This window comes from Malus sylvestris, chromosome 10, assembly GCF_916048215.2.
Source record: "Malus sylvestris chromosome 10, drMalSylv7.2, whole genome shotgun sequence".
Classification (NCBI taxonomy): domain Eukaryota; kingdom Viridiplantae; phylum Streptophyta; class Magnoliopsida; order Rosales; family Rosaceae; genus Malus; species Malus sylvestris.
Window position 1 is genome coordinate 41,211,095 of NC_062269.1, and position 25,683 is coordinate 41,236,777.

General features: G+C 35.6%; 2 protein-coding genes across 3 annotated transcripts in view; one reads left to right on the forward strand and one right to left on the reverse strand.

Moving 5' to 3' along the window:
- LOC126585180 (cysteine-rich receptor-like protein kinase 25) overlaps nt 1-24,805 on the reverse strand; it is an 82,751-nt gene extending 57,946 nt beyond the window's left edge. Inside the window, exons 1-7 of one of the 2 annotated variants that reach the window (XM_050249576.1) lie at nt 23,723-24,805; nt 23,503-23,637; nt 23,240-23,361; nt 22,883-23,093; nt 22,532-22,769; nt 22,207-22,357; nt 21,828-22,098 (exon numbers count right to left, since the gene is read on the reverse strand). In XM_050249576.1, coding sequence (XP_050105533.1) covers nt 21,828-22,098; nt 22,207-22,357; nt 22,532-22,769; nt 22,883-23,093; nt 23,240-23,361; nt 23,503-23,637; nt 23,723-24,563 — 1,969 coding nt within the window. In that variant the 5' untranslated portion in view covers nt 24,564-24,805. Of the gene's footprint in view, nt 1-21,574; nt 22,099-22,206; nt 22,358-22,531; nt 22,770-22,882; nt 23,094-23,239; nt 23,362-23,502; nt 23,638-23,722 lie in introns of those variants that run through there. The other variant, XM_050249575.1, reaches the window with a different exon arrangement.
- On the forward strand, nt 2,489-5,821 carry LOC126585183 (cysteine-rich receptor-like protein kinase 10). Its single transcript, XM_050249604.1, has 7 exons — nt 2,489-3,413; nt 3,876-4,019; nt 4,132-4,253; nt 4,406-4,616; nt 4,704-4,941; nt 5,067-5,217; nt 5,296-5,821. Exons 1-7 carry the CDS (start codon nt 2,594-2,596, stop codon nt 5,623-5,625), a joined length of 2,016 nt encoding a protein of 671 aa, XP_050105561.1. The 5' UTR covers nt 2,489-2,593; the 3' UTR covers nt 5,626-5,821.
- Nucleotides 24,806-25,683: the final 878 nt, after the last annotated feature.

Consider the following 25,683-nt stretch of genomic DNA (forward strand, 5'->3'; position numbering starts at 1 on the left):
TTGTTTCATAATTTTTTTCGATTCTATTTTTTTTAGGCCATTTATACAACATTAAATTAAATTAAGTAACATGAAACAACATTAAACAATATGAAATAACATTAAATAACATTAACCAACATACAAATTATACAACATAAAAAAACATTTAACAACATGAAACTTAAACAACATTTTTAAAAACATTTAACAACATAAAACTTAAAAGCCTACTCCATGCTTCTTTTGGCCCAACATTTAACAACATAAAACTTAAAAGCCTACTCCATAAAACATTTAACACCATGGCTGCTGCCATGTTTTGTGTGTTGCGCCTTACTTGAGTTTCTTCATCAGACTCCTCATCTTCTTGTCTCATTTGCGCCCATTTTGCTTCCAATTTGGAATTGGATGAGGACCCCCAATTGGAATTGGATGAAGATCCAAAGTTGGAATTCATTGCAAACTTGAATTGAAAGAGATTGAATTGCAAGAGATTGAATTGAAATAGATTGAATTTAAAGTTGTGTGAATTATAGCCCAATATCCACCCTATTTATAGCAAAAAAAATTCAAATCCAACGGCTAACTGACGTCAACATGATGTCAGCTACCAACGGCTAGCTGACATCATGTTGACGTCACCTAGCCGTTAGATTTGAATTTAAATTGTAGTTTTTAAATAATAAATTATGTTTGGCCCTATGGCCCTTTGGCCCTCGGTTGGAGACGGTTTTTTGTGACAGGGCTAAAACGAGCCCTTTGGCCCTCTGGCCCTCGGTTGGAGACGGAGGCAAATATGGCCATGTACTGTTCATTAAAATATTAATATCTTGGGGAATCTTGAAGGGCCAGAGGGCTCAAACGAGCCCTCTGGCCAGCCCTCGGTTGGAGATAGCCTTAGTTTTTAGTTTTTGCTTGAGGTCCCTGACATTAATGTAATAATGTAAGTTACTATATTTTTTAAATTAAAAATAAAAAATTGAAATTTGTAATTGTTTATATTAATGAGATTTTAAATAAAACCCATAATTTATGGGATTAAAAATAATAAAATATAAATTATACTCTCTATTATATTGTGTGTGTGTGTGTGTATGGGTACATTAACCAAAATTAACAAAAAAAAAAGTTATTGTACCAAAACATGGATACATTCTTAAATCAACGAAAAAGAATGTATCCATATAAGTTTAAACATGGATTAAAAAATTTGAAAGGATTTTATATTAAAAAAAAAGGGTACATTTTAAATATAACAAATTGATATATTTGAGAATGGGTACATTTAAGATTAAAAAAATTGAAAAATTATATGAATGGGTACATTTAAGATTAAAAATTGAGAATCTTTTTATATATATTTAAAAAAAACTAATAGGTACAAACTTAATTTAATTTAATTTAGTATTATTTTGGAAATGTTTGAATTGAAAATTAATTAGAAGTTTAATAGAGGTGTGAGTATTAAATCCTAAATTAATTACTAATTTTTATATTAAAAAATTATATAATAAACATGTAAATTCATTATCACATTAATGTTAGGGACTTGAATCAAAATTTGAGAACTAATAAAGTCTTAATCAATGAACAGTAAGAATTAGGGACCGGATACTAATTTTTCCTTCTTTTTTTTTTCTTGGGCTGCCTTTGTTAGGTGGTGCTAGACTTTATTTGCTTCGGGGAGTGTGGAAGCGAAGCTCCTCCATTCTTTTCTCCAAAAAAAACTTAAACACAATGATAAAGGAACCATGAAAAGAAAAAATAATGGACTTACCTGTTTTCTTTTTATATACTCTTGCCGTGTATCCCTTCACTCTTTTTTTTTCGCTTTTCTTTCCTCCTTTGTTCTTCTCTTGTGTGCTTCTCAATTCCGGCAGCATCTCTCTTCTTTTTTTTTGGGGTAAGGCTAGCTGACATTCACCTCTCTCAGACCCTGCGTAAAACGGGAGCCTTGTACACTAGGTACGACCTTCTTCTCTCCTCCCCCTTTCTACTGCGACTGATGCCTATTTATAGGCATCATATGAAGCCTCTGGAGCTTTTACGTGGGGGAGATTGAGGCCATATTTTTCGCCACCATCTCCCACTAACTGTGTAACCTCCCATGTCTTGCAGGAAACCTTCCACGTTTTGCAAAAAGATAGGAAGTCCTCGTTCGGTTCCACGTTACTTCCCCCAAGAAATGCATTATTTATTTATTTATTTATTTTTATTTATAGATGTTGATTTGTATGTAAAACTCTTTCTCATCTTTTGGACTGGATTACAATTTTATTTTACCTTATGGTTTGACCCAGTTTGTATAGACTCGATTATATATTATACATTTTTTTTTGTTCAACATTGTCCTTTGAGCTCACCTGAATTGCCAATTTTGATAGGTAATGCTAAATAAACTAAATTTATAGACAAAATTTACAAATTAAATAATATATCATAAATAAGAATGAGTACTTTAATGCTTAACTCATAATCCAATTATCAATTTATAATACGTAAACTTTTGGTTGTATGAGAGTAACTCTTCTGGCAAACACTCAAGACTGAAAGTCAAGCTACCACCCCTGCATTGCTTTTGTTGATACTCAATATAAAAACCTATGATTTTATGATCAATCATCAAAATATGAAAAACATGACTACCCTTGTTTTGATTTTCTCCATTTTTACTCTGCCCAGCTTTCTCACCAGTACGGAAGCAGTATTCCTTCTCTTCGTCTGCCCAAACACCACCACCTTCACCCCAAACTCCACCTTCCAGTCCAACCTCAACCGCCTCCTCTTAAACCTCTCGTCCAACGCAAACCGCTCCTCCACCGGCTTCTACAACGTCACCGTCCAAACCACAAACAACGCCGTCTACGGCCTCTTCCTCTGCCGCGGCGACGTCGTGGGCACCGACGTTTGCAAAACCTGTGTAGCCAACGCAACCGCTTTGGCCCGACAACGCTGCCCCGTAGAAAAACAGGTGGTGATCTGGTACGACGACTGCATGCTACGCTACTCCAACGAGTCATTCTTCTCCACCGTCACCGATTGGCCCAGCTTTCCCATGCGGAACACGGTAAACGCCACCGACCCGACTCGGTTCAACCAGGTCGTAGAGGCGAGTGTGAACCAGGCGGCCAGTGAGGCTGTCGGAGACGCCTACAAGTTCGGGACGAATCGGGCAAATGTTACCGGGTCGATTTCGGTGTGCAGCCTCGCGCAGTGCACGCAGGACCTGTCGGCAACGGATTGCAACCGCTGTCTTCAGGGGACCATAGGCGAACTTCCGAGTTGCTGTTATGGGGGAATCGGAGGACGATTTGTGTATCCGAGTTGTAATGTTAGGTACGAAGTATACCCCTTCTACGCCCAGAACGCCACGTCAGCACCTGCCCCTGCACCAGGGCCGCCTCCTCCTCCTCTCCCTCCTCCGCCTAAAGGTAAAGTGACCAATTCTTCAATTCAAATTTAATTTTTAAAGTTGACAACTTTAAAGTTTAAGCAAATATCAATTCGTTGAAATTTTATTCGAGCGATATCATACAAAAAAAGGGGTTCAAATTTGAGTGTAAAGGGTATAACCGTGACTGACGCGTCTACTTATAAGCATTTTTGCTTGAAATGCTTTCATTAAAACTCTAATAAGTGCTTCTAGGCATGTACTTCTTCGAAAAGTGCTTCTATTATGTAGTTTAAGTTTTTCTCCCAAATGTTGTCGGAAAAGCGAATTGTCACAAAACGTTTCTAACCTTTTTAGAAGCCCCAATCAAGTGATTATTGTATTATCAGATTAGTTCGTTAGGTAATTGATAGCTATTGTGGAATTTGGAACAGGGGAATATGGTGTTGTGCTGTGGCTGCTGATTTTACCCATTTCTCAATATTTTTTGTTTATTTTGCAGGAAAAAGCAAAACCCCAACTAGTACAATTGTTGCCATTGCTGTACCAATATCTTTATCTGTGCTACTTTTTGTTGTGGGTTACTGCTGCAAAACTAGGAGAGCAAGAAAGAAGTACAATCAAGCAGCAGCAGACGAACCAAGCGGTAAACAAATATATCCTTCTGCGATTCTCCTCTTGTTTATTCTCATTGATTCTCCTTTCCTTTATTCCTCGTCTATAAACATTGTGCTTCTATGGTTTGGTTGGTTGTGCAGGTGAGAATGACATTACTACTGTCGAGTCTTTGCAATTTGATTTTGCTACCATCCAAGCAGCTACGAGCAATTTCTCCGATGATCACAAGTTAGGCGAAGGTGGTTTCGGTCAAGTTTACAAGGTATGTTAATCAGTATATGACATGAGTGCTCCTTCAGGTCTACAAAGTTCCAACTTTTATGCATGCAAAATCTGAATAATTTTGGAGCCTCATAAGCCGTCCATGAATGCCATGAGTGGACATTCCATTGTTTGATTGATGTTTTCTCGCAGGGTATACTTTCAAACGGTCAAGAAGTAGCTGTGAAGAGGCTATCAATGAACTCTGACCAAGGCGTGGAAGAGTTTAAGAACGAGATGGTATTGGTAGCCAAGCTTCAACACCGAAATTTGGTTAGGCTCTTGGGATTTTGCTTGGAAGGCAAAGAAAAGATTCTTGTTTATGAATATGTGCCCAACAAAAGCCTTGATTATTTCCTATTTGGTTTGTACACTCAAACATCTGATTGTCTTTCCCTATTGCAATAGCAGTACTATATGTCGATGATAACTGGATTTTTATGGTTTGCAGACCCTGAGAAACAAGGACAATTGGATTGGCCAAGACGTTACAAGATTATTTCAGGAATTGTTCGAGGAATCATGTACCTGCATGAAGATTCCCGACTTAGAATTATACATCGTGATCTCAAAGCCAGCAATATATTGTTAGATGGGGAGATGCATCCAAAAATATGTGATTTTGGCATGGCCAGGATCTTTGGGATTGATCAAACTCAAGCAGACACAAATAGAATTGTCGGAACATTGTAAGTTACCTATTTCATTCTTTTCTCACAACCACTTTTGTTTTGCAATTATCAAATTGAATCTGAAACGTTTTCTTGTTACATCTTTGTTATAATTTCTATACTGATTTTTATGCTCCTTGTAGTGGTTATATGCCTCCTGAGTATGCAATGCACGGACATTTTTCTGTCAAGTCCGATATGTATAGTTTCGGTGTTTTAGTGCTAGAAATCGTCAGTGGCAAGAAGAACAGTTACTTCTTTCAGACGGATCCAGCTGAGAACCTGATGAGCCATGTAAGCTCAAAATGAATTAGTATTCTGTTCTCCTGCATTGACATAGCATCATGCGTTAAACTTTTGAATTTTATGCAGGCTTGGAAGTTATGGAGAGATGGGACACCTTTGGAATTGTTGGATCCATGTCTAAGAGACTCTTATTCGGGGACTGAAGTAATCAGATGCATCCACATCGGCTTACTTTGTCTTCAGGAAAATCCAGCTGACAGGCCTACAATGCAATCAGTAATTCTCATGCTCAATAGCTACTCTGTTACTCTGCCATTACCTCAACAACCGGCATTTTTCCTCCGAAGAAGAGCAGTGGGAAACATGTCAGAGGCAACGCTGGACTCCGCTCAATCTATCAGCAAGTCATCTCTGTTTGTTTATGAAGGATCCATCACTGAAGTATACCCTAGATAGTGTGAATAGATAAGTTAATATTGTTACGGATTGTAATATCTGCTTATATATACAACCTTCTCTAGACAATAACAAAATGCACCAACATGGTATCATCCGTCCTTAAAAAGATGAACGTTGTGCACTTAGAATTTATACGCGGAATTTCTGTTTATATGATAATAAATCACATAAAAAGATATCTGATTGACTTGTACTCTTCTCCACATTTCGTAAGACTTACGTTAGAAATGGAGCATGTCTTTCTGTGCTCGATGCTATCTGTGAAAATTTAAACTTAAGCTGCAGTTGGTCTTTTCTCTCTTTTTCTTATTTGATTAAAACATTTTTTTTTTCTGAGCACGTCACTCTGAACAGATTTCATGTATAATGAATCAACCACGTGTTTCAAATACACATAAAATTTTCTCCAAAAGACCCGACTTAAAACAAAGTTGCGCTTAACGAGGATATAGTGATAGCACCAATATCCGGAGAGGCTCAAACCTAAACCTGCTTGCAAGATCAGAAATGGCGATGGAAGAAGAGAGAAGAAGCAACAGAATTGTTTGCTGTAAAATTGTATTAATTCTTTTTTCTGCCTTTTCAAGAGAGAGAACATATGGCTATATAGTAGCCCAATACAACGTGAAACCTGTCAAATTGTAAACAAACTCCCTTAAAGAACTACAAATAGGAAAAGAACCCCCAACTATCTTACTTATTACATTTTGGTCTATTCCCAATACTTGTGATCATAACCCTTCAAAACAACCTTGTCCTCAAGGTTATACTGCAAAATCTGGAAATCGTTTCTGGAACTCATCAAAATCTTCGCAAATGGCATCTGCAGCTTCCTTGCCCTTCCATTGCACTAGAAGTTGAACTCCAACCGCAGTCCCTTTTTTATACATCCTTCTAGACATAATTGCTGCAGGTATGTCCTGAACCAAGCCATCCTCAGACACCAAAGGAAGTTCAACCTGGAGAGTCACATTGTTTCCAATCTGTTTTTTGAGACAGCTAACATGAAACACAGGATGAACTTTGGACCTCTCAGGAAGTTGCAATCTGTATGCCACAACACCAATCTTCTCAAGAACTGCATAAGGACCATAGAACCGTGGTTGTAACTTGTGATAACTATGGTTCACCAATGAGTGTAACTGATAGGGCACCAACTTCAAATAAACCATATCTCCGACATTAAAGTCTCTCAGTCCTCTTCTTGTCTGCTTACACTTTCATGCGATTTTGAGCTAGCTGCAAATTATTCCTTAACACAGATAGCAACCCATCTCTTTCAATCATGCATTGTCCACAGAAGCTACTTTAGTGGTACCAATTTCATGTGGAACAATGTGAGGTGGGGAAAAACCATACATCACCTCAAATGGAGTATACTTTGAAGAGGTATGGTATGAAGTGTTAAAGCACCACTCTTCCCATGCCAACCACTGAACCCACTTTCGCGGCTGCCCTCTAACAAAGCACCTTAAGTAGGTCTCCAAACATCGATTCATAACCTCAGTCTGTCCATCAGTTTGGGGATGATATCCCGAGCTCATGCAGAGTTTGGAGCCTTGGAGTCTAAAGAGTTCTCTCCAAAAGGCACGTACAAACACTGGATCTCTATCACTCACAATGGAATTAGGCATGCCATGCAATCGAAAAACATGTTCTATGAATAGTTGAGCAACTATAGAGGCATTATAGGGGTGAGCAAGTGCAATAAAATGGTTGTACTTTGAAAGTCTATCCATAATCACCATGATAACTGATTTTCCCTTACAATTGGGCAATCCCACTATAAAATCCATGCTAATATCAGACCAAACCCTTTGTGGCAAAGGTAAGGGTTGAAGCAATCCATATGGTGCAATGGTTTCAAACTTATTCTGTTGACATATGGCACATTCAGCAATGAACTTCCTTATATCCCCTTTCATTCCTTGCCAATAAAACCATTTCTTAGTTCTCTGATAAGTTTTAGTTACCCCTTGATGACCTGCTGCTGGCGTGCAATGATGCTCCTCCATTAGCTTAGTTCTCCACTGAGAATTTGGACTATTTACTACCCTCTTCTTGTAGAATAAAAATCCGTTATCAATAGAGTATTTAGCTAAAGCAGGGTTGATGGTTCCCTTAAGTTTGTACTCAGTCACCTCCCTAATTTTGTCCATAATCCAATTATCATTCTCATTATACCTTATCAAGTCATTCATCCATCCAAAATATGGATACGATATGGCAGCTAATACCATAGTGTCCCCAGCAGCAATTTCTTGATGATCTGGAATTCGAGAGAGTGAATCTGCCACTATGTTTTCATTTCCACTTCTGTACTGAATTTCATAATCAAACCCAAGAAGTTTAGCCACCCATTTTTGCTAGAACTGAGTGTTGGTTCTCTGCCCCAAGAAATACTTCAAACTGCTATGGTCAGTCTTTATAACAAAATGCCTTCCCTGCAAATAATTTTGCCATTTTCTTACTACATGAACTATGGCAATAAGCTCCCTCTCATAAGTAGATAATGTCTGGTTCTTAGGCTCGAGTGCTTGATTGAAAAATGCAATTGGCCTTTGATTTTGTTGCAAAACAGCACCTATACCATTTCCAGAGGCATCACATTCTACTACAAAGGGTTGAGAAAAATTTGGAAGTGCTAGAACCTGTGGTGAGGACATAATGCTCTTGAGCTGTGTAAAAGCTTCACTAGCTGAATCATTCCAAACAAAACCCTCCTTTTTTGTCAAATTTTACAAGGGTTGACATACCTTGCCATAACCGGGAATAAATTTTCGATAATACCCAGTAAGCCCCAAAAATCCCCTTAACTCCTTTACATTTCTTGGTTAAGGCCACTCCTGAATTGCTTTGAGCTTAGATGGATCTGCAGCCACCCCATCCTTAGACACTATATGTCCCAGATACTCAACACTATTTTGACCAAAAGAACACTTAGACTTTTTTAGATATAGCTGATTTTTATGGAGCACAGTGAGTACTTCCTTCAAATGAACCAAGTGTTGCTGCCAAGAGGTGCTATAGATGAGTATATCATCAAAGAAAACAAGCACAAACTTCCTAAGGAATGGTTTAAACAGATCATTCATCAAATTTTGGAATGTTGCAGGTGCATTAGTGAGCCCAAAAGGCATCACCAAAAACTCATAGTGACCTTCATGGGTTCTAAATGCTGTCTTTCCCACATCCTCATGTTTCATTAGAATTTGATGATATCCGGATCTCAAATCGAGCTTAGAAAAATATTTTGAGCCATGCAATTCATCCAACAAGTCATCAATGAGGGGAATAGGATACTTGTCTTCAATTGTGAGTGCATTCAATTCCCTATAGTCAATGCACATTCTCCATTTGCCTTCCTTCTTCTTGACTAAAAGTACGGGAAATGAAAAGGGACTATGACTTGCCCTTATGAATCATGCATCCAAAAGCTCCTGCACAGCCTTCTCAATTTCCGTTTTTTGAAGGGGACCATAGTGATAAGGCCTCAAGTTTGGAGGTTTAGCACCATGGACTAAGGTAATAGAATGATCAAGTGATCTGGATGGTGGCAGTTTAATAGGTATCTCAAAAATGTCTTCAAATTCTCCCAACAATTCTTGTAACTCCTGCAACTGCTGAGAATTGAGATCACTAGCTTCCAACTTTTTAGTTTCCAGAGAATAAAGACATAAACCAAGATTGGAACTGTTAAGTTCCTTATCAACATGATGCAAGGGTAGTTCCTGAATGAATAGAACTGTTGGAGAACTATGAACCAACTTAAACTTCTGAGCACCCTTAGAGAATTCCATAGTTAAGAGTTGGAAGTCCCACAAAACTAGACTCACAGAAGAAAGCCATTGTACACCCAACACTGCATCACATCCTCCTAATGGCAAAGCATAAAGGTCCACCGAGAACTTATAACCACCCAATGATAGTGGCATATCTTTACAACACCCTGAACTTTTCACTTTACCCCTATCTGCAATCATAACTTCAAAAGGCCTTATAGTTTGAGCTTGATATCCCCACTGCTTCAGAAGCTTGGAATCCACAAAATTGTGAGTACTCCCGGAATCCAATAGTATCTTTACAGAATGTCCGTTCAACAGACCCTCTACCTTCATTGTTTGAAGTGTTTGGCTAACAGTGGTGCCATAAAAAGCGCATTCACTAAGTGCCATATGATACAATTCAGAAGCCTCCAGCTGCTCCTCAGTAACACACTCATCAACACCATCCATGAAATCTAACATAAGAAGTTGTTTTAACCCACATTTGTGACCCTTTGTCCACTTATCCGAACAAAACCAACACTCTCCTCTCTCCCTCTTCCTTTGAACTTCTTCAAGGGACAGTCGCTTGACTGGCAAATTACCGGGTTTCGGGATAATGGGAGGGGAAGCAGTGGTAGGGACAAACTGGTTTTTCAACACAGGGGAGGACTTAGCCTAACTACTATTAAACTCAGTAAATTTGGCATCTAATTAGACTGCAATTGCAATCGCATCATGTACAGTAGCAGGTTTGAGCAATTTAACATCAAACTTAAGCTCTTTTTTCAACCCTCCTATGAAACAACTCTTAAGCAACACAGGACTAATATCGGAAGTACGATTGGCCAAACGCCTAAATTCAGAGATATAATCCTTCAAAGTACCTGTATGGCGCAGCTTAAAAAGTGCTTCCGCCGTATCCTCATATTCAAGTGGTCCAAACTCCAAGCACAAGGAGCGAGTAAACTCCTCCCAGGTCGGTGTAGTGCGCACACAATCGCGCCACTTAAACCACTGCAACACTTCCCCATCGAAATGGAAGGAAGTAGTAAGCACGCGAGAATCAAGCGGAGTGTTGTAGTAGGAGAAGAACTGCTCAGCTTTGTAGATCCAAGCAAGCGGATCGTCACCATCAACAAATCGAGGGAACTCTACCCGCTAAATCCATGGCGGTCGTGGCGGATGATCATCGCCAAAACGATTCAGACTCGGAGGTCATGGAGCATGTGCAGATACACGAGGATCAGGACAGTCAGGACCCACATGAACGGTAAGACCACTACCGCTCGGCCGAAATTGCAGCTCACGACGGAATTGCTCGAAGTAGAGTTGCAATTTAGTGTCGAGAGTAGCAACCACCGCATTGTCAACCAAGGAAGGAAAAGAAGCCATGGAAGCATCGACTGAAGCTTTGAGCGAAGCCATGGAATGCTCAACCTCAGCAACGCGGCCGTCCATCACAGAGATACGATTGGTGGTAGTAGCACGGGGCATGCGCGGAAGGGAACCAGGACCAGAGGTTGATACCAATGAAAGCACCAATATCCGGAGAGGCTCAAACCTAAACCTGCTTGCAAGATCAGAAATGGCGATGGAAGAAGAGAGAAGAAGCAATAGAATTGTTTGCTATAAAATTGTATTAATTCTTTTTTCTGCCTTTTCAAGAGAGAGAACATATGTCTATAGAGTAGCCCAATACAACATGAAACCTGTCAAATTGTAAACAAACTCCCTTAAAGAACTACAAATAGGAAAAGAACCCCCAACTATCTTACTTATTACATTTTGGTCTATTCCCAATACTTGTGATCATAACATATAGCTGAGTAATATTTGAGTCCTCATTTATCGACAAATGCACAGAATTTTTAGATTCGTATGATTGTGTTCCTTCCGTGGTGTCTTTTTCACTGTTATGCAAATAATATGCAGGTCTTGAAGGTAATGAGAGTGTAACATAATGACTATTAAGCATCGAAACAATTGAAGCCATGGTCGGTCTGCTAGCCACATTTTCATGGACACAAAGTAAACCAATGTGAAAGCATCTAATTGTTTCGGTTCCTAATCCTGTTGTTAACATAGGGTCTATGATATTTGACACCGTATCCTCCTTCCAATTTCTCGATGCCTATAATAAAAGTTGAGAACTACATTAATGAAAGAAAGTTCATACGGCCTTGGTATTTGACGCCGTATCCTCCTTCCGATTGACATAAATAATACTCTAAAATTTAGGGTTGTCTATTGAGACAACCTATGTTATACGGCTTTGGTATTTCACAGTTAGATTGAAGATATTTGAAAGACAAATGTTGTTTTTTTTTTTTTATGTTTTGAAGTAAAATTTATGTGACAATGTAGTATATAAATACTAATTTAGTATGCCTTTTTTATTTAATCATTTATTAAAATAAAATATATTTTCTTTATCATGTAACGGGTCAGATCTATTACCCGTTAATTTAAATGAGTCGAGATAGGTCAGGTCGTATTACTCCTTCATTTTAACGGATTTGACACGACTCAATCTATTAAGATATCGAATATATCACAAAAAAGATATGAACACGACACACACAATACGATCGCCAAATATATATACACACAGACACACACACACACAATTAAGATGTTTACAAAGACTTTGTATATATAATGACTTACAATGCCACAATAAATTAAAGTCACTTCACCTAAATAGTGTTAGTTACAATCAGGCTTCAAGCTCACGATAAATATACATACTTGAGCTTTCCTTCAACCAATTAAATAGACTAATATTACTAGACAAATGGTTGGTGGTCATTATCTAGCATTAAATAAAGAAATAGACCAATCCCATATGAACAAAGAGAGTCTATGTGTTTACCGAAATAAAAAAGAGTCTTTGTCTTTTTAGTTTATATTATAGATGTCATTGGACTTTTTCTAAGGCGTACCTCTCAACTTTTTGTCATTATATGTGGAATTTATGTTTTGGCACCTATTGGAAGTAATACTCAAACTCTTGAAGGGAAATTAGGCCGAATGCCTAATTCATGCGGAATTTTTTGTTGTAGGCCAACCACAAAGAAAAAGGAAATACTATGTATATGTATATTTACATATATTTTTTAAATTATTATGAATGAACCGATGAGAAATATAAAAAACGAGGTAGAGGATCCTCTTTGGATCCACTTTGTGGGAATCTTAGGAATCCCCACATCCTAGCCGTTTAATGTACATCATGCGATCAGTTTTTGTCAGGTATTATTTGTGTTTAATTTTAAATAAAAAAAGTCAAATTATTTATGACCGCATGATGCACGATGAATGGTTAAGATGTGTGGATCCTTAAGATCCCCACAATTTGGATCCGGATGGGATCCAAATCCTATTTTTTCATGAAATTTTCTGCTCTTAGCATGTATTTTTGCTTAATATAGTTCATTTTATCTATTGCTACAGATGTTTGCGAACATATTACTTGTCATGTTTCAGCAGATACCCTATAAACACTTTACATTAAATGAAAAAAAAAACCTAATAAGTTAGGGGTGCAACAATAATTTAATTGATATATAAAACAAATCTAAAATATGTCACTTAATACCAGTCTAATGATATTTTTTTTTCACTCGTAGGTGAGAGTTTTTAAGTTCAAATGTTATCAATGATCAGTTTGAAACCAACTTATTCTTTTACCTCTTAGTAAGTATATTTTTAGGAAATTGTTATTAGCACTTCAAAAAACTCATTTTGCACTCTAAACTTTCTATAATAAGAAAGAAAATATACTTGTGAGAAGTGTAGAATGAGATTTTTGAAGAGTTAATAACAATTTCTTGTTTTTATATATAAAAAATAAAAAATGAAACTCATCTACTTGTTTTCCCACTAATTGACTTTGCTTTTTGTTCTCTATTTCTCCAACAATAACTCTATATCCATGAACATATATAGCATGTATGTAGTTGCTGACATAATATGTATCGTTCACTATAATCACTCCAAAAAACTCATTTTGCACTCCAAACTTTCTATAACAAGAAAGAAAATATTCTTGTGAGAATTGTAGAATGAGATTTTTTAAGAGTTAATAACAATTTCTTGTTTCTATAATCACCACGTCAGCATTTAACAGAAAAACTGACGGATGTTTAACATTGGACCAAATTCTAAAGTTGCGGTATGACATTTTTAATTTTAAAAGATGATGTATGAAACTGTTGTGACCCCAATAGTTGAGGTAGTTTTTTGTCATTTACCCTTATTTTATTTTTTTTTTTATGAATTATTGTAAATGTACCGATAATAAATATAACTCAGATACAATGAGAATACATTTGCTTCTGGAAAATTTCTGTTCTTAGCATTTATTTTTTGCTTAATATGGTTCATTTATCGATACAAATGTTATGAACAAATTACTTGTCATGTTCAGCATATATCCCTATCAGAACTTTACAATAAATGAAAAAAAAGACCTAATATGTTAAGGGTGTAACAATAATTAAAATTGATATAAAAGAAAATCAAAATAAGTCATTTAATATTATGGTCAAGTGATAGTTTTCTTTACTTGTAAGTGAAAGATTTTAGATTCAAATCTTATGGATGATGGGTTAGAAATCAATTTATTCTTGCGCCCCTTGGTGTATATATATCGTTATATATGTATGTGTGTATATATATATATATATAACTCAACTATGTTGCAGTCGTATTTAGAATAGGAATGTAATTGTGTCTAAGGATATCTTGGAATATTCTTTTTAGTAGATATTATCCCATTAGAGTTGTAATTAAGGATTTAACCTATCCTACTACTATAAATAAAAGCACAATGTTATGAAATACAATACACGTCACAATTAAATCTAGGGAGTTTTAACGAAAAACTCACGATACTGTTCACTTTAACGAAAAATCACATTTTTACACTAAAAAGTCAAACCTAGTACTATTTATTTTACCTTTTATTTTGTCCTTATCGTTAAAACTCAAAGTTTTCAAATCTTTTTATTTAATTTTCCTTTAAATCTATCTCTTCTCTCTCTTGCCGCTGGCTTCCCCCTCTCTATTCCCTTAAAATAGTTCAATCAGGCCTACAACAATCTACATATTTTCCCGCTAATTCATTTTGCCTTTTGTTCTCTATTTCTCCAACAATAACTCTACATCCACGTACAAAACATGTTTAGGATTGTTAACCTTCCCTGAATAAGCACAACATACAAAATGGTTCATTAAGCCCAACCAAAAACAATGAGGAAGCCCACATTCAACAAAACAATGCTTTCAAAAGAGAGAAAATAAAGGCCCCTAACATCAGGCGCCTCGCACGCCGTCTGACAAACCATCGGGGACGAGGAGCTACGCAACGTCCTAAGGAAAGCATCTTGTGACTCTTCTCCACATTTCGTAAGAAATTCTTACGTTAGAAATGGAGCATGTCTTTCCGTGCTTGATGCTATTTGTGAAAATTTAAACTTAAGCTGCAATTGGTCTTTTCTCTCTTTTTCTTATTTGATTAAAACATTTGTTTTTCTGAATAGATTTCATGGATAATGAATCAATCACGTGTTTCAAATACATATAAAATTTTCTCCACAAGACCCAACTTAAAACAAAGTTGCGCTTCAAAAAATAAATCAGAAAGCCTACATATATAATCAACCCCACTAACGAGGATATAGCTGAGTAATATTTGAGTCCTCATTTATCGACAAATGCACAGAATTTTTAGATTCTTATGATTGTGTTCCTTCCGTGGTGTCTTTTTCACTGTTACGCAAATAATATGCTGGTCTTGAAGGTAATGAGAGTGTAACATAATGACTATTAAGCATAGAAACAATTGAAGCCATGGTCGGTCTGCTAGCCACATTTTCTTGGACGCAAAGTAAACCGATGTGGATGCATCTAATTGTTTCGGTTCCTAATCCTGTTGTTAACATAGGGTCTATGATATTTGACATTGTATCCTCCTTCCAATTTCTCGATGCTTATAATAAAAGTTGAGAACTACATTAATGAAAGAAAGTTCATACGGCTTTGGTATTTGACGCCCATCCTCCTTCCAATTGACTTAAATAATACTCTAAAATTTAGGGTTGTCTATTGAGACAACCTATGTTATACGGCTTTGGTATTTCATAGTTAGATTGTAGATATTTGAAAGACAAATGTTTTTTTCTTTTTTTATGTTTTGAAATAAAATTTATGTGACAATGTAGTATGTAAATACTAATTTAGTATGCCTTTTTTTATTTAATTATTTATTAAAATAAAATATATTTTCTTTATCATGTAACGGGTCAGATCTATTACCCTTTAATTTAAATGAGTCAAGATAGGTCAGGTCGTATTACTCCTTCATTTTAACGGATTTGACACGACTCAATCTATTAAGATATCGAATATGTTACAAAAACGATACGAACACGACACACACAACACGATCGCCAGATCTAACTCAAAATCCACTATCGTCCCAAATGGTTCTCGACCCTTAATTTGATTTGCAAGTTTTTTCCTTTGACCAATATAGCAAATAGTGTTCCAAATTTTCTAGTAATTACACACACACACACACACAATTAAGATGTTTACAAAGACTTTATATATATAATGACTTACAATGCCACAATAAATTAAAGTCACTTCACCGAAATAGTGTTAGTCACAATCAGGCTTCAAGCTCACAATAAATATACATACTTGAGCTTTCCTTCAACCAATTAAGTAGACTAATATTACTAGACAAATGGTTGGTGGTAATTATCTAGCATTAAATATACAAATAGACCAATTCCATATGAACAAAGAGAGTCTTTGTGTTTACCGAAATAAAAAAGAGAGGCTTTGTCTTTTTAGTTTATATGTGACTTTATAAGCTTATAGATGTCATTGGACTTTTTCTAAGGGGTACCTCTCAACTTTTTGTCATTAATAAATATACATACTTGAGCTTTCCTTCAACCAATTAAGTAGACTAATATTACTAGACAAATGGTTGGTGTTCATTATCTAGCATTAAATCAAGAAATAGACCAATTCCATATGAACAAAGAGAGTCTTTGTGTTTACCGAAATAAAAAAGAGAGTCTTTGTCTTTTTAGTTTATATGTGACTTTTTAAGCTTATAGATGTCATTGGACATTTTCTAAGGGGTACCTCTGAACTTTTTGTCATTATATGTGGAATTTATGTTTTTGGCACCTATTGGAAGTAATACTCAAACTCTTGAAGGGAAATTAGACCGAATGCCTAAGGGTTGGTTTGGTATTGCTGTGCTTTGAAAAAAAACTGCTGTGAGAATAAGCGGTTGTGCTGTGAGAATAAGCAGCTGTGAAATAAATCAGCAGAGTGTTTAGTAAACTTTTTTTTAAAAGTGCTTTTGAAAAAAAAAAAACAGTCTGATAGTGGGTATTTTCATTAAAGAAGCACTGTAGCTCCGTGTGCTTTGAAAAAAAGCCAATTTCCAAAGTTGCAAATAGCAGCTTCAGCTTTTTCCTTTGATTTCAGCTTATTCTCACAGCAGCTTCCAAAATAAGCCTTTTTTTTCAGTTTACCAAACACCTAAAATCCTCCCAGCTTTTTTTCATGGGTGCTTTTTTTTTTTAAGCACCTCACTCCCAAACCACCCCTAATTCATGCGGAATTTTTTGTTGTAGGCCAACCACAAAGAAAAAGGAAATACTATGTATATGTATATTCATATATATTTTTTAAATTATTATGAATGAACCGATGAGAAATATAAAAATTTAGATTCAACGAGGTAGAGGATCCTCTTGGATTCACTTTGTGGGAATCTTAGGGATCCCCACATCCTAGCCGTTTAATGTACATCATGCGGTTAGTTTTTGTCAGGTATTATTTGTGTTTAATTTTAAATAAAAATAAATAAAATGATTTATGACTGCATGATGCACGATGAATGGTTAAGATGTGTGGATCCTTAAGATCCCCACAATTTGGATCCGGATGGGATCCAAATCCTATTTTTTCATGAAATTTTCTGCTCTTAGCATGCATTTTTGCTTAATATAGTTCATTTTATCTATTGCTACAGATGTTTGTGAACATATTACTTGTCATGTTTCAGCAGATACCCTATTAACACTTTACATTAAATGAAAAAAAAAAACACCTAATAAGTTAGGGGTGCAACAATAATTTAATTGATATATAAAAAAAAACTAAAATTTGTCACTTAATGCCAGTCTAATAATATTATTTTTCACTCGTAAGTGAAAGATTTTAAATTCAAATGTTATCAATGATGAGTTTGAAACCAACTTATTCTTTTACCTCTTAGTAAGTATATTTTTAGGAAATTGTTATTAGCACTCCAAAAAACTCATTTTGCACTCCAAACTTTATATAATAAGAAAGAAAATATACTTGTGAGAAGTGTAGAATGAGATTTTTAAAGAGTTAATAACAATTTCTTGTTTTTATATATAAAAAATAAAAAATGAAACTCATCTACTTGTTTTCCCACTAATTGACTTTGCCTTTTGTTCTCTATTTCTCCAACAATAACTCTATATCCATGAACATAGCATGTATATGGTTGCTGACATAATATGTATCGTTCACTATAATCACTCAAAAAAACTCATTTTGCACTCCAAACTTTCTATAACAAGAAAGAAAATATACTTGTGAGAATTGTAGAATGAGATTTTTGAAGAGTTAATAACAATTTCTTGTTTCTATAATCACCACATCAGCATTTAACAGAAAAACTGACAGAGGTCTAACATTGAACCAAATTCTAAAGATGCGGTATGACATTATCAATTTTAAAAGATGATATATGAAACTGTTGTGACCCCAATAATTGAGGTAGTGTTTTGTCATTTACCCTTATTTTATTTTTTATTTTATTTTTTTATGAATTATTGTAAATGTACCGATAATAAATATAAGAACTCGGATACAATGAGAATACATTTGCTTCTGGAAATTTTCTGTTCTTAGCATTTATTTTTTTGCTTAATATGGTTCATTTATCGATACAAATGTTATGAACAAATTACCTGTCATGTTCAGCAGATATCCCTATCAGAACTTTACAATAAATGAAAAAAAACCTAATATGTGAAGGGTACAATAATTAAAATTGATATAAAAGAAAATCAAAATAAGTCATTTAATATTACGATCAAGTGATAGTTTTCTTTACTTGTGAGTGAAAGATTTTAGATCCAAATCTTATGGATGATGGGTTCGAAATCAATTTATTCTTGCGCCCCTTGGTGTATATATATCATTATATATATAAAAAAAACTAAAACTCAACTATGTTGCAGTTGTATTTATAATAGGAATGTAATTGTGTCTAAGGATATCTTGAAATATTCTCTTTAGTAGATATTATCCCATTAGAGTTGTAATTCAGGATTTAACATATCCTACTACTATAAATAAAAGCACAATGTTGTGAAATACAATACACGTCACAATTAAATCTATGGAGTTTTAACGAAAAGCCCACGGTACTGTTTACTTTAACGAAAAACCACATTTTTATACTAAAAAGTCAAACCTAGTACTATTCATTTGACCCTTTATTTTGTCCTTATCGTTAAAACTCAAAGTTTTCAAGCTTTTTTAATTAGTTTTCCTTTAAATCTATCTCTTCTCTCTCTTGCCGCTGGCCTCCCCCTCTCTATTCCCTTAAAATAGTTCAATCAGGCCTACAACAATCTACATATTTTCCCACTAATTCATTTTGCCTTTTGTTCTCTATTTCTTCAACAATAACTCTACATCCACGTACAAAACATGTTTAGGATTGTTAACCTTCCCTGAATAAGCACAACATACAAAATGGTTCATTAAGCCTAACCAAAAACAATGAGGAAGCCCACATTCAACAAAACAATAATTTCAAAAGAGAGAGAAAATAAAGGCTCCTAACATCAAGCGCCTCACGCGCCGTGAGACAAACCATCAAGGCCGAGGAGCTACGCAACGTCCAAAGGAAAGCATCTTGTGACTCTTCTCTACATTTCGTAAGAAATTCTTACGTTAGAAATGGAGCATGTCTTTCTATGCTCGATGCTATCTGTAAAAATTTAAACTTAAGCTGCAGTTGATCTTTTCTTTTTTTTCTTATTTGATTAAAACATTTGTTTTTTTAAACACGTCACTCTGAACAGATTTCATGAATAATGAATCAACCACGTGTTTCAAATACACATAAAATTTTCTTCACAAGACCCAACTTAAAACAAAGTTGCGCTTCAAAAAATAAACCAAAAAGCCTACATTTATAATCAACCCCACTAACGAGGATATAGCTGAGTAATATTTGAGTCCTCATTTATCGACAAATGCACAGAATTTTTAGATTCCTATGATTGTATTCCTTCCGTGGTGTCTTTTTCACTGTTACACAAATAATATGCAGGTCTTGAAGGTAATGAGAGTGTAACATAATGACTATTAAGCATCGAAACAATTGAAGCCATTGTCGGTCTGCTAGCCACATTTTCTTGGACGCAAAGTAAACCGATGTGGATGCATCTAATTGTTTCCTGTTGTTAACATAGGGTCTATGATATTTGACACCGTATCCTCCTTCCAATTTCTCGATGCCTATAATAAAAGTTGAGAGCTACATTAATGAATGAAAGTTCATACGGCTTTGGTATTTGACGCCGCATCCTCCTTCCAATTGACCAAAATAATACTCTAAAATTTAGGGTTGTCTATTGAGACAACCTATGTTATACGGCTTTGGTATTTCACAGTTAGATTGTAGATATTTGAAAGACAAATGTTTTTTTTTATTTATGTGACAATGTAGTATGTAAATACTAATTTAGTATGCCTTTTTTATTTAATTATTTATTAAAATAAAATATATTTTCTTTATCATGTAACGGGTCATATCTATTACCCGTTAATTTTAATGAGTCGAGATAGGTCAAGTCGTATTACTCCTTCATTTTAATGGATTTGACACGACTCAATTTATTAAGATATCGAATATGTCACAAAAACGATACGAACACGGTACACACAACACGGTCACCAGATCTAACTCAAAATCCACTATCGTCCCAAATGGTTCTTGACCCTTAATTTGATTTGCAGGTTTTTTCCTTTGACCAATATAGCAAATAGTGTTCCAAATTTTCTAGTAATTTTATATATATATATACACACACACACACACACAATTAAGATATTTACAAAGGCTTTATATATATAATGACTTACAATGCCACAATAAATTAAAGTCACTTCACCGAAATAGTGTTAGTCACAATCAGGCTTCAAGCTCACAATAAATATACGTACTTGAGCTTTCCTTCAACCAATTAAGTAGATTAATATTACTAGACAAATGGTTGGTGGTCATTATCTAGCATTAAATCAAGAAATAAATCAAGGGAACTTTAACGAAAAGCACCCGGTACTGTTCATTTTAACGAAAAACCATATTTTTACACTAAAAAGTCAATCCTGGTATTATTCATTTTACCCTTTATTTTGTCCTTATCATTAAAACTCAAAGTTTTCAAGCCATTTTCATTAGTTTTCTATAAATCAATCCCATATGAACAAAGAGAGTCTTTGTGTTTACCGAAATAAAAAAGAGAGTCTTTGTCGTTTTAGTTTATATGTGACTTTATAAGCTTATAGATGTCATTGGACTTTTTCTAAGGGGTACCTCTCAACTTTTTGTCATTATATGTGGAATTTATGTTTTGGCACCTATTGGAAGTAATACTCAAACTCTTGAAGGGAAATTAGGCCGAATGCCTAATTCATGCGGAATTGTTTGTTGTAGGCCAACCACAAAGAAAAAGGAAATACTATGTATATGTATATTTATATATTTTTTAAATTATTATAAATAAACCGATGAGAAATATAAAAATTTAGATTCAACGAGGTAGAGGATCCTCTTTGGATCCACTTTGTGGGAATCTTAGAGATCCCCACATCCTAACCGTTTAATGTACATCATGCGGTCATTTTTTGTCAGGTATTATTTGTGTTTCTAACTATTTTTGTTGAATTTTTAAGCTAGAAATAGAAAAATTTAAGAAAAATACTAGCAGAGCCTGCAAGTGAAATCTGGGGGATTAAAATCTCCAAAATGTCGGACATCATTTAACAACCTTACAGTGCAGAGGAATTTAAAAAAAAAAAAGAAAAAAAAGAAGGTCTAATGAAGGTTTTTATAGGAATTTGCAAACCGATCAAACACTTTGAGTGCACTTTCAAAGTTCAGTTTTATTCTAGCAAGCACTATAAAAAATACAATGCCTAAAAGGCTAGCAAAACCAACACAAATCTCAAAACTTCTGAACTCCGATCCTGCAAGATTGATCACACTTTGCTCGATTTACTATCGAGGGTATAGTTCAGTAATCGATGCTTCATTAACAGATAATGACAATGAGTTGCCAGCAGGTTGATCAGATGAGCTACAAGTCATTGATGGCATGTTCGGATCTGTCCTACTGTGCAGGAAAAATGCTGGCCTTTCAGGTGATGGCATACTCAAAGAGTATCTGCTTAGCATGAGAAGTATCTTTTGCATTTTCGGTCTTTTATCTGGATCTTCCTGAACACAGAGTAACCCAATATGCATACATCTAATTACTTCACTTCTTGAATATGAATCTCTTAGATTTACGTCCAGCAATTCTAACAGCGTCCCGTCCCTCCAATGTCTCCAAACCTGCAAAAAAAATTAAAGACTCAATCAAATGTTGCAACAAAATTGTTTTCAACACTTTCAATAGAATTAACTAAGAAATGCGCATCACAATATTCAACTTATACTCACATGGCTCAAGAGGTATTCGCCATTGTCTGAGTTATAGAAATTAGTGTTCTTCTTGCCAGTTACAATCTCTAAGATCAAGACACCGAGACTGTACACATCAGACTTCACAGAGATCTGTCCGTGCATCGCATATTCTGGAGCCATATAACCACTATAAACCAGCAACATCAATAAATGTTAGTTCGAATACGGTATAAGGAGATGAATTTTTGAGTTGTTAATTTGGTATTTTTCTTTTCAGTAATTACATTTTAGGGTGAGAATTAAATCCATCAACTCTTCAAATAGGTTATGTGACCATAAACGAAAGTTTTGTACTGCTTACTATGTTCCCACAATCCTTCTTGTGTTTCCTTGAGTTTGATCAACTCTAAATATTCTTGCCATACCAAAATCGGCAATTTTTGGGTTCATTTCCCCATCTAACAATACATTACTCGCTTTAAGATCGCGATGTATGATTTTAAGCCGTGAATCATGATGGAGATAGAAAATCCCTCGAGCAATCCCGTTGATAATCTTGTATCTGCTTGGCCAGTCCAAATTCACTTGATTCCCGGAGTCTATGTAGACATTTGAAAACAAAGATTTTCCTTGGTTTGTTACAAGTCCAAGTGTAATAAAATAGCATACGATATCACACATGATACCTAAATCTGATTAGAAGGGTACATACCATATAGAAAGTGGTCTAGGCTTTTGTTCTGCACAAGTTCGTAAATAAGTATCTTTTCTGCACCTTCGGAGCAAAATCCTAGTATCCTCACTAAGTTTCTGTGTTGAAGCTTAGCTACCAAAACAACCTCATTCTTAAACTCCTCACTGCCTTGCCCGGATCCCCTAGACAACCTCTTCACGGCTACTTGTTGCCCATCAGGAAGTGTGCCCTGAAAACATTTTAACCAGTCATTACAAGCATCAAATTGAGATTTCATGACATCAACTTATCACTTTGCTCTAGCCAACTTAGCTACGCCCAGCTCTGGGACTCTGGCAAATTAAAGTCATAAGTTTGCTATGTGAAAATCACAACCTTGTAGACCTCACCAAAGCCACCCTTCCCTAGCCTGTTATGAACAGAGAACTTGTTTGTCGCTGCTTCAATTGTAGCAAAACTAAACTGCAATGACTCGACAGCATTTATTTCCGTCCCCACTGCTTACACAATCAAGAACAGAAGTTTATTAATCTTGATTTAGTAAAATAATGAGAATGATCCAGAATCAAATCGTTTAGGAGACGAAATTATATAATTTCACTGGATCGGGAAAAGAATATATAAACTTTTATATTTACCATTTTGTTCTTGTATCACATTGTTCTTTTTCATCGCTCTTCTTCTAAAGAAAAGGCAGCCTACCAAGGAAAGCAATATGGCAATTGAAACAACAATCGCCACTATGATCCAGGATGAGATTTGTTCATCATTTCCTAAACAAAATAATATTCTTTTTAGTACACAAATGTACGTGTAAAAATTCTAAACACATAACTGCCTCGTATAAATTAAATTTACCTTGAGACCTTGGTACTGAGCCTGGAAGCTGAGGTGGAGGAGGAAGAGGTGGTGGTGTTGTCGGAGGTGTGGAAGTGTCAAGGTTATAAAATGGAAACGATTCATATCTAATATTACAACTAGGAAACAGAACTCTTCCCCCTTTCCTCCCATCACAGCATTTCGGTAAAAGTTCAATAGCTCCGCGAAGACACTGATCACAATCGGTGCTTGATAGGTCAGGCGTGCACTGCACAAGGCTGTACAGCTGCTCAAACCCATCATAGTTTACTTGTTTCATTGCAAACTTTTTAGCACCGGTCTGTGCATTTGCAGCTACCGGCACCAGGCCAGTGACAGTTTCAGCCACCAGTTTGTTAAACTGATTTGGTTCTGTAGCATTCAACGGGTTCGGGAAATAAGCAGAGGGGCTTTCATTCATTTTTCGGAAGAAAGACACGTTTCCGTAGCGTAACATGCACTCATCGTACCATAACAGTGTCACTTTGCTTGAGGAGCAGTTCTGAACTGCTTCTGTGGCCGCAGTAGTAACACAATCTTGGCACGTGCTTAATGTGAGATCGCCACGACATAGAAAAGCACCATAAACTGCAGAGTTGGAGTCCTGAGAACTGGTGGTGGTGTAGTAGTATCCGGTGTCAATTGTTGCATTGGAGGTAAGAGAAGAGAGGAGAAGATTAAGGTTTGAATGGTAGGTGCTGTTTTGAGTGAAAGTGGTTGTGTTGTCACAGATACTGTAACCGTTAGCTGGGGCAGCTTCACTAGTACGGCTGAGGCTAAGAAAGCCGATTAACACAAGAGTCGTCAACAGATTGAGATTGATGGAAAGCATTGTGATCATATATCACTTCCTTGTACATAAGAAAGGCTTAGATGAGCTGATAGACCTATAACCCGTGTTTTACTGTTTCTTCGTCATCGCCTTCCTCTTCTTCTTTTGGTTTTTCAAAGTGATCTCTTCATGATTGAACTGTAGCCATGAATTGACAGGGGTATTTTGAACCGGCAGACGAGTTTGGTCCTACGAGTTGAGTCGACTGGAAATTTTAGCCAGAGAGTTTTTGCCTTTTTTTTTTTTTTTCTCCTAAAATATTCAACAATTACATCTTTGATTTTTGTTTTGTTTTCTTTTTACAAGGCTACAACTACTGAACACATTCAACTAATGCTTTCAAGACTTCCTTAGTCTTTAGCGTCTTGGAAAAGGTTCCTGCTTTGTGGGTCTCGGTTGAAGCTTCTTTGATTACCTACCCCTTTATGTTTTTGTTACACAAAATAAATTTACAATGTACTAAAATAATTATGGACTTGCAGAAAAGAACACAATCTTCGTCTTCTGCTCTATGTACGTCTATACATTATAAATAATACATGGAAAAAAAAAAAGAATGTACAATTTGAGGAAGATGCTTGAAAATGATGGAAGTTTCAAAATGTTTAATTCGGTTATTATAGACTGAATGACTCACAAAACCATGTCAATCACATTATGTGGAAAATCAAGAATTATGCTAGCAAATTGTACCCGCCGGGTTTGAAACATTGTTGAAGATGTAGAAAATCTCGAAAATGGGTCAAACTGTAGTGTTTATATATATATATATTACATGACAAAAATTGTGGAGCTGGTACGCCATCCTCAGATGTTGTTTTTCAATAGCTATGTGGCCCAATCTCAAAGAGAGTTTTATGTTTACAACTGTACAAAGTTCCAAAAAATGAAGTTTTGTTCCACTAAAGACACCCAAATTCATAACTGTGTAAATGGCGCCTTCTTCGTTTTGTATGTCACTGCTGAACTGAAAATCAAAAGAAGAAAAAATTAAAAGCAATATTTTATTACTCATGAATGAAATCACCTTAAATTGCATATGAATCACCATAGGTTCAGGTTCTTGCATCATTAGTTTTTATATTCCACCCGTCTAAATACAATTGCCTATTCTTTCCCATAATGTCAG

Coding starts and splice junctions, on each gene's coding strand:
- LOC126585183 (XM_050249604.1), top strand. CDS start 2,594: ATGATCAATCATCAAAATATGAAAAACATGACTACCCTTGTTTTGATT. Junction 4,942..5,066: donor AATAGAATTGTCGGAACATT/GTAAGTTACCTA, acceptor TGCTCCTTGTAG/TGGTTATATGCCTCCTGAGT. Junction 5,218..5,295: donor CTGAGAACCTGATGAGCCAT/GTAAGCTCAAAA, acceptor AATTTTATGCAG/GCTTGGAAGTTATGGAGAGA.